This window comes from Anastrepha obliqua, chromosome 2 (genome assembly GCF_027943255.1).
Source record: "Anastrepha obliqua isolate idAnaObli1 chromosome 2, idAnaObli1_1.0, whole genome shotgun sequence".
In the NCBI taxonomy this organism is placed as follows: domain Eukaryota; kingdom Metazoa; phylum Arthropoda; class Insecta; order Diptera; family Tephritidae; genus Anastrepha; species Anastrepha obliqua.
The window spans coordinates 54,821,588-54,830,747 of NC_072893.1; the positions used below are offsets into that span (position 1 = coordinate 54,821,588).

A 9,160-nucleotide genomic window follows, 5' to 3' on the forward strand; every position below is an offset into this window, starting at 1 on the left:
ACTCTAATGAGATACAGCCATACTCGCTAGCGGCGAATGCTTTTCGTTTTTACCATTGTTGTTGCTTTCGCATGCAAATTTTTTGTTAAGTTAAACAAGTGGGGAACTGGAGAATAGATGAGGCCTATTGAAATATAAGCATTCACCCCATTGCCATATGTACGCCATTATTTAATATTTACGCTCTTTAAATGTTACGATTATCGTATGTGTTTTATCGATAATCGTGAAGCCGACTTCAAACATCGAAACAGTGGTCTCATCTTCAGCATGTCTCGTTTTTCATGACATTCCCCACGTGCAAGTCAATTGTCAACCAGTGTAAAAAAAACGAAAACATTAAGAATTCTGCATATTATGGAAGTGATTGTTGGAACGTACGAGGAATTCCTTCTCGGCTATAAACTTACACCAAATGATGAAACCAGTTTTGTACAATCGTTTGCAGACAAATCGCATGCGGGTCCTTTGAAATGCGTGGCCGTTCATCAGCATTTTGTGGCTACTGGCGCCACGGATGATCGGATCTTCTTATACGACATGCGTTCTCGCAAACAAACAAATGTAAGCATGTGTAACACTTTAATATGCTCTTTTCTTAATAGCTGTTCCTTTTTAGATCATTTTGTCGCACGAAGGCACTGTCAATACCTTGGCATTCACGCCGGATAGCTCTCATCTTTTATCAGGCGGCGACGATGGGCGCATGGTTGCAACACGCCTAAACACTTGGGCGACAGAAGGTAATTGGAAGGCGCATAAAGGATCAGGAGTTTATCAGATTAGTTGTCATCCTAGTGGCAAGCTGGCATTGTCACTTGGCGCCGATCGTGTATTGTGCACGTGGAATTTGGTGAAAGGTCGAGTAGCATATAGAACGAATTTGAAAAGTCGCAGCACTTTAGGAGCACAACCAGATTGCCTTACTTGGTCACCGACTGGGAACTATTTTACATTGTGTGGGCCACGTACTGCTGAGATTTGGTCAATAAAAACGGCAGATGTTTTACTAAGTCAAAAGACACAAGAGAAGCCCATATCTGTCTGTTGGGTGGCAGATGATATATGTTTAATTGGCTTGGAAAATGGTAAAATACTGTGGCTTGATCCCTCAGAAGCTGAACAAGAGGTAATATATTTCAAAACGTAAAATGTAAAAATGAAGATTTCCATTTCTTTCTCTGGCAGGAAAATTTGAGCGAAGCGCACAGCACAAGGGTTAAAGCTATGGCTTTCCATAAGGGTACTTTAATCACAGTCTCGAGGTTGGTATGCGAAAAAAAAATTAAACTTATTGTAGAAAGCAATTTTATTATTAAATTCATACTTTTTCAGCTCAGGTGAAATGAAGGCTTGGAAAGTGAATGTAGATCAGAAGAAATTGACTCTACTATGTAAAACCAACATAGGCTGCCGGCCAACTTGCCTTAGCATATTGGACTTAACGCAGTTCGAAGATAGCTATGCATTGAAAAACATTTCAGACGATGATACTAAGAAAACAACTTCAGCGTCTATAAAAAAAGAAAAGCCACCAGCACGAGGCGTTGTAACTATTGAGTACGAGGATGATAAAAATGGCGAAGAGAATAACGAAAGCAGCGATAATGATTCAAATTCGTCAGAACCTGGTTGTAGTAAGGATGAACAGAAATCACGAAAACGTAAAGCGAATAATGTGGAAGAGAAAAAACCTAAACAAGAAAAGAAAAAACTAAAACAAAAAGAAGTGTTGCACAAAAAGCAAAGAAATAAAAATAAATAATATATTACAATTAAAAAAAAATATGTGGAATGCAATCGGTATGCACCGACCGGCCGAACTTATATATACTAGCTTTTTCAATAAGGTTCGATAAGAGAGGGTGTGTTTTTTGTTTTTGTTAAGTTGGTACATTCTTCATATCAAGACAAAGGTGATGGAATACAAGCTTGCGTATTCCAAATCCGATGTATCGCCAGGCTCCATGAATAAACAAACAAAAGGAAGGGGAATTACTTGTTTGTGAAGAGGAAGAGTAGGTGAAAGCAATAGAAACACAAGAAATTATACGCACATATACAGTTTGTTTCGCGGATGGCACCCTGATTGTATGCCAACTTTGAGTCATCACAAGAGTGTTGAACCTAACCCATCAGGGAAGGCCACTCGTGTGATGCCAGGGCCAGCCTATCCACCACCTGGGACGCGCCCGATGGGAGATCAGGCAACTCCTCACGGGCACATACACACATTTTCTTGCCACGGCGTCAGTACGGTTCGTAATTTATCAAACCGTTCTAGTGTAGAGTGGGCAGGCCTTGAAGCATACATACCGAGAGATCTGGAAATTCAATGAGTGTCTGCTTATGTCGCCAGGACATACTCGTACCCGTCGCGATACTTTTCTAAGAGTCCATCCGCATTGGCACTGATGAATTGGACCTTCCAAGAGAAACGAGGTCGAGTTAAACTTTGTTTCAAATAACTATCTACCCCGCCCATCTGAGGCAAGACATGACCAGCTCTTTAGCTCAGGGTGCAAGTGTCAGATGGAGTTACAACATTTTCACCTGCTATAGAAAATCCCTCGCGTAGACCGTGGAAGAGTTTTCCCTTAGCGACCTATTGAGAGTTAAGACATGTTTAGCAAGATACACTTAGCGAAATAGCTATAACTGAACAAAAACACACTAAACAAACATTTTTTTTTTTTGTAACAAAATAATCAGAGATTAAGTCTTTTTACCTTTCGGAATAAGGAAAGAAAGCAAACGGAAGCATGTTAAAGGATTTATTCCAGCCTTTTATTGTTAAAATATAATAATTTTCAAAGGCGCAAAAGGAAATAGATATTTGGGACAAATCTAAAATTAAACCCAAGAAAATGTTAATACTAATTGCCGTCGTTGCATCGAATTTACGAGTGACTGAAGTACACTAAGGACGATTTTTTCTCATTCCTATTGAATAGCTTTAAGGTTAATTCGGGTCTTCCTTTATAAACGTAATCGCTAAGAATGCTCCAGAGTTTCTCCATTTAAATTAGGTCTACACTAACTGCTTGCCACTTCGACACAGGCATATTTTGCGACGTGAAAAACTCTAATGTACGCTTAGCGTTGTGGATAGGATCATTGACCGCGTAATTCTTCGGCAAAATTTCAAAAACACTATTCTGCGTTCAACTTATGCAAAATAAAACAAATTCTGGTCTTACCACGGTAGCTGAAATACCCCAGATCATAAAAGAACTACCGTGGAAGTTTCGGGAGTGATGCATTTGTCGTAGCTCGCAAATATCTCTCCAATATTTCTGACAATCACCAGGCCCATCGAGATAAACATTTTTTTGTATCGCTTAAAATGATGGATTCCCATTTATCGTCCCAGAGCTTATGATTATCGGCGGAGTCAAGTCTAGCTGATTTATGGCGTGGTGTACGCTTCTGCTTAGCAAGTCAATTTTTTTTTTTTTGGTATTTCTGAATCTTCATTCAAAATTTGCTGTATTCTTCTCTTCGTAACATTGAGAGATATTTCACATCCAATTTGATTAGGGCTCATGTTCTTATTCGCAGTCACCGTGATGTATGGTTCATAATGCTAGTTTACTGGGGCGGCAAAAACCCGTGTCAATCCGGTAACGTAGCCATGGGAATGTGACAGCCACCGACTTATCGCTCTATTATCTCTCTGTTAGACCTGTCGTCAATTTTTGGGCTCTGGCCCGTTTCTTATAATTTCTCCATATCCATTAGGATTTTTCAAAAAGTTGTGGATGGAAAATTTATTTCGATTTACTTTTAGCGCGATTTTATGAACTGATACTCCCGATTCTTTATACGATAGAAAACTAGCCCGCTCCTCGGGGGACAGCTGCGCTCCTCTTGGCATAGTGTCCTTAATGATAAGTATTTATTTACTAAAAGAAACTACTCAATTTTCCTCAAGGAATCTTTTAAATTGTAAAATGTGTTCAAAACTTGCCACAACAAGACATAAAATCTTAACGAAAGCACTTGTCCCATATAATTACTATATTTCCTACAAAGAACGCAAATTTCAAGCAACATTCAAACGTAAAGGGACTTGAAGCAAGAGACAAAATAATTTAAAGCTACCGGTAGCTCGTACACAAATTTACATACTTAGTCGTGCCATAAGTTCTGTTACAAGTTAAGTCCTTTATAGATATAAAATTATATTACTTTTTTTAATAAAGTTAGTTTCATTTAATCATGTAAATATTTAAACAAAATTTAATTTTCATTCGAAATGGTCACCATTTGCTTTTACACAATCCTTCAAACGATCAGGCCATTTAGTTATGGCAGCGCGGACGCTTTCCATGGATATTGACGGTGCTGCTCGAATCAAAAATTCTTTGAGGCTCTCCAAATTCCGACCAGAAACTGTAGTCCAATGGGTTCAGATCTGGACTTCTAGACGGCCAATCATCTGCGGCTATGAACCCAGGAATATTGTTTTTAGCCACTGCTGGGTGGTTTTCGCCTTATGGGTTGGAGCGGAATCTTGCCGGTAGATCCAACGCGCTCCATTGAAGAGAGTACTGCTCAACTGCTTCACCACACCTTCTAAGACATCCCCCTGATACACTTCTGATCCGATTGTAAAGCTGTTCTCGCAGAAATTAAGAAGTGTAACACCTTTACAGGACACTCCCCACAAAACCATTACGGAGGCTGCGTCTTTAGAAGTTTTAGCATAGACTTTGTCGTTTTGCTTATTAAAAACTTCTTCAGAAGTGAAAATTTTCTCATTTGTGAAGAGAATATTTACATGGCCGTTGACTGGCCACCGAAAAAGCTGTTTGCATCTGTGGAGTCTAATTTCTTCCAGTGCGTTGTCAAAAGATGACCAGTTGAGCAACGGGAGGCTTCCATGGGGAGACCATCCATCTCTAATTAGTCTAGACTTGGACCTGGTCGATACATTAATTTCCTGGCTATTATTTTCTGCTCTCTAAGGGAATTTCTGCGACCTCTTTCTTGAACAACTTTTATGGCTGCACTAGTTCGAACCACGCGGGGACGACTACTTTTTTTCTGTCTGTCACTTCAGACGTTTGGGAAAAACTATTAAAAAATAAATAAATAATTGGCGCGTACACCTCTGTTAGGTGTTTGGCCGAGCTCCTCCTCCTATTTGTGGTGTGCGTCTTGATGTTGTTCCACAAATGGAGCGGACTCCGAACGGCAGATATTTTTATGAGGAGCTTTTTCATGGCAGAAATACACTCGGAGGTTTGCCATTGCCTGCCGAGCGGCGACCGCTATTAGAAAAATGTTTTTATTAATTTTGCTTTCACCGAGATTCGAACCAACGACCTCTCTGTAAATTCCGAATGGTAATCACGCACCAACCCATTCGGCTACGGCGGTCGGAAAAACTATTGACATTCTCGAAATATTAAGTTTTTTCAGCAATTCGTAAAGCTCCCATGGAATTTTGGAATGCCATCACTGCAATGCGATTTCCTTAGCTACCCACTCCGAAATTTTCCACGAAACTGAGTATAATTTATAACGGAACTTTTTTCTGCGAATTTATTCTCGCCGTATGCATTGTAAAATTTGTCACAGAATTTATGGCAAAACTAAATACGGGGTCCGGCACTCGAAGTGTAACCAATTAAAAAGGTCATAAATTTAGTTTGGAAAATTACTTTTATTCAATTCAAAGTAAAAAATGTATGAAAATAATACAAACTCAAGAATCAATTTACTTTTGCTCGATATGATCACCTTTTGCCTTGACTATGGCCTTGAGACGGTCCAGGAACAAACCGCGAGCTGCCCGAATGTGACTTACAGGTATTTTGCCCCATTCGCGAACAATGGCTTTTTTCGGTGCCTCGAGACTGGTGAATCTCTTAGTTCGAACCTTGCTCTCCAAAATGGCCCAAAGAGAATATCCACCGGATTCGCGTCTGATGAATTTGAGAGCCATTGTGTGGACGTTATGAAGTTCGGAACATTGTTTCTAAGCCATTCTTGGTTCACTCGAGCTTTGTGAGACGGCTCCGAGTCCTGTTGAAACGTCCATGATCTGCCACAGAAATGATTGTCTGCCCACGGCTTCAAAGAAACCTACAGATATCTTTCCCGATAATATAATATTTCGCATTTGCCTTGACGTCCGGCTCGATGAAAACGATTGTAGAGAGCCCATCTGCGGTTACAGCGGCCCAAACCATTAACTATGGCGGGTGCTGCCTCCTAGTGGCCAATCGATGACTCAAATTCTCGTATGAACGGTTGGTCAAATAAACCCTATCGTTTTGGGAGTTACGAGTTACGAATTGCTCAATATGAAAAATTTTCTCGTCAGAAAACACAATGTGTTTTGGTGTGAGATCATGCGCCTTTTGGATCTTGTAAGGCTTGACTTTGAGATCAATTTTCAGTATGCGACGGATGCTACGGTCAGATATTTTCGGTTCTTTCGCCATTTGATTGGCACTTTGTCGGCGATTTCGCACAAGTCTCTTCTTCACTTTTTGAACAATTTCACATTTTTTTTTTTTTTTTTTTTTTTTTTTTTTTTGTATTATTAGTATTTTCATTGCAACTAGTATAACATTTCAGTATAACATTTTTTTTTTTTTTTTTTTTTTTTTTTTTTTTTTTTTTTTTTTTTTTTTTTTTTTGTATTATTAGTATTTTCATTGCAACTAGTATAACATTTCATATATATACTAACGAGCAATTTTTGTGGAGTTTTGTTACAACAAATAATTTGAGTTAATCCTCAGCAAAATACAATTCATACTTTTAACTGATTTTTATTTATTAATTAGTTTAAATCTAGAGGTTTTTTACGTTTGAGCCTTCGCTTCCATTTTGTATTATCGTTAAGAATCAAGGCTTCATTGTTCACATGCTTGCTTAGTCGCTCTGCGTGCGACTTTGCAAATTTCTTTATGGTTGCCGTAACCGAATCAATATTGAGGCCACGTTCTAGATCTTGCGTCCTTATATACCATGGAGCACAAACTGCATGCTTGAGTGCCTTAGTTTGAAATCTTTGTATATGCGCTGTGTTACTATAGCTGGTGCAACCCCATAGCTGAATCCCATAGGTCCAGACAGGTTTGAGGATTTGTTTGTAAAGCAGTATCTTGTTGGGTGCGGATAACGCTGATTGCTTACCCATTAGCCAATGCATATTTTGGAATTTTAGGTCCAGTTCTTCTCTTTTCTTTTTCACGTGCGCACTCCACCTAAGTTTCGTGTCGAGCGTCATACCTAGATACTTTGCTGTATTAGAGTATGGTACTTTAATGCTGTTAATGTATATTGGCAGGTAGTTGATCTTTTTGTTTGTAAAGTTGATGTGTACAGACTTTGTTTCGTTCAGTTTAATGTGCCATTTATCTGTCCAATTGTATATTTTATTGATAGCAAGCTGCAGTTGTGTAGTAGACTCTATTTCTGTCTTTCCGACGGTTAATATTGCAGTATCATCAGCAAATGTTGCTATAAAGCAATTTCTGCTGTTTGGCAAGTCGTGAGTAAAAAGTAGATAGAGAAGAGGTCCAAGCACACTTCCTTGCGGCACACCAGCTTTTATCTCTTTCAGTTCAGAGAACTCATCTTCGTACCTGACGCGAAAATAGCGCTCAGACAGGTAGGTTTTTAGGATATTAAAACATTTTGTTGGCAATACATTCTTTATTTTCCACAGCAGGCCAGCATGACATACTTTATCGAAAGCTTTAGAGACATCGAGAAATACAGCCGAATAGACATTTTTTTCTTCAAATGTGTTCTCGATGATACGAGTTAATCTGTGAATTTGGTCAATAGTTGAGTGGCGCGCGCGAAATCCAAATTGGTGTGTTGGTATTATTTGTTTATTGTCTATGATATTGCTCAGGCGCTTTATCAAACATTTTTCCAACAGTTTTGACAAGATGGGCAACAGTGAAATTGGACGATATGATGCTACATCGTTTGGAGGCTTTCCTGGTTTTAGAATCATGATGACATCAGCTATTTTCCAATAGATTGGAAAGTATTGCAGCTTAAAGCAAGCATTCATTATGTTTGTTAGCTTAGTAATGATGTTTCGTGGAACTTGTTTGAGGACTTCGGCAGTTATTAAATCAAACCCGGGAGATTTCTTCGATTTCAACTTTTGTATCTCGGCGCACATCTCATCTTCAGTTATGGGTACTATATCGCCATAATTATCATTGGCTATGCCATCATTATTTAGTATTGGTGATGTGTCGCTATTGGGTGTAAAGATTTTCGCTAGATAATCTGAAAATATGTTCGCCTTTTCTATGTTGGTTTTCGCCCATCCATTATTGCCTACTTTGATTGGTGGATTATGGTTAGCTGGCTGTTTAAGCTTTTTGGTGCATTTCCATAGTGAGTAGTTTGTGTCTCTTTTATTATTTAATTGCTGTGCGTAGTTTGCAAATGATTGATTTTTGTATTCTTTAATTTTATGGCTGAGATCTTTCGCTGCTTTGTTCAAAGCTGCTTTATCAACAGGTGATCTTGTTTGATGCCACCTACGCCGCAATTTCACATGACGTTGCAGTCTTTTGATGACCAACTCCATGACGATAATGGTGCGATAAACAAAAACTTTATATAATAGGACTATGAATAAGTTCGTGCGGTTTTTTTTCGAAATTTGAAACTTTATTGACGTAAAATGGTTACAAATTTAATATTCAAAGTATTGTCCATCGCTTACTACTACTTTTTCCCATCTTTCTGGCAATTCACGGATTCCCTTTGTGAAAAATTCGGTCGGTTTTGCCGCAATCCACGAATCGATCCATTTTTTGACTTCATCGTAATTACGGAAGTGCTGGTCAGCCAGGCCATGTTGCATCGATCGGAAGAGATAGTAATCGGATGGCGCAAGGTCTGGACTATACGGCGGGTGGGGTAGGACATCCCATTTGAGCGTTTCTAAGTATGTTTTGACCACTTGTGCAACATGTGGCCGAGCATTGTCATGTTGCAAAATAACTTTGTCGTGTCTATCGGCGTATTGCGGCCGTTTTTCTCGCAGTGCTCGGCTCAAACGCATCAATTGTCGTCGGTAGACATCCCCCGTAATCGTTTCATTCGGTTTCAGTAGCTCATAATACACAACACCCAGCTGGTCCCACCAGATACACAGCATAACCTT

General features: G+C 39.2%; 1 protein-coding gene across 1 annotated transcript; it reads left to right on the forward strand.

Annotated features, from left to right (window-relative positions):
- Positions 1-266: 266 nt before the first annotated feature.
- Positions 267-1,789, forward strand: LOC129237547 (p21-activated protein kinase-interacting protein 1-like). Its single transcript, XM_054872360.1, has 4 exons — positions 267-564; positions 620-1,129; positions 1,189-1,265; positions 1,336-1,789. Exons 1-4 carry the CDS (start codon positions 358-360, stop codon positions 1,763-1,765), a joined length of 1,224 nt encoding a protein of 407 aa, XP_054728335.1. The 5' UTR covers positions 267-357; the 3' UTR covers positions 1,766-1,789.
- The last annotated feature ends 7,371 nt before the right edge of the window (positions 1,790-9,160 follow it).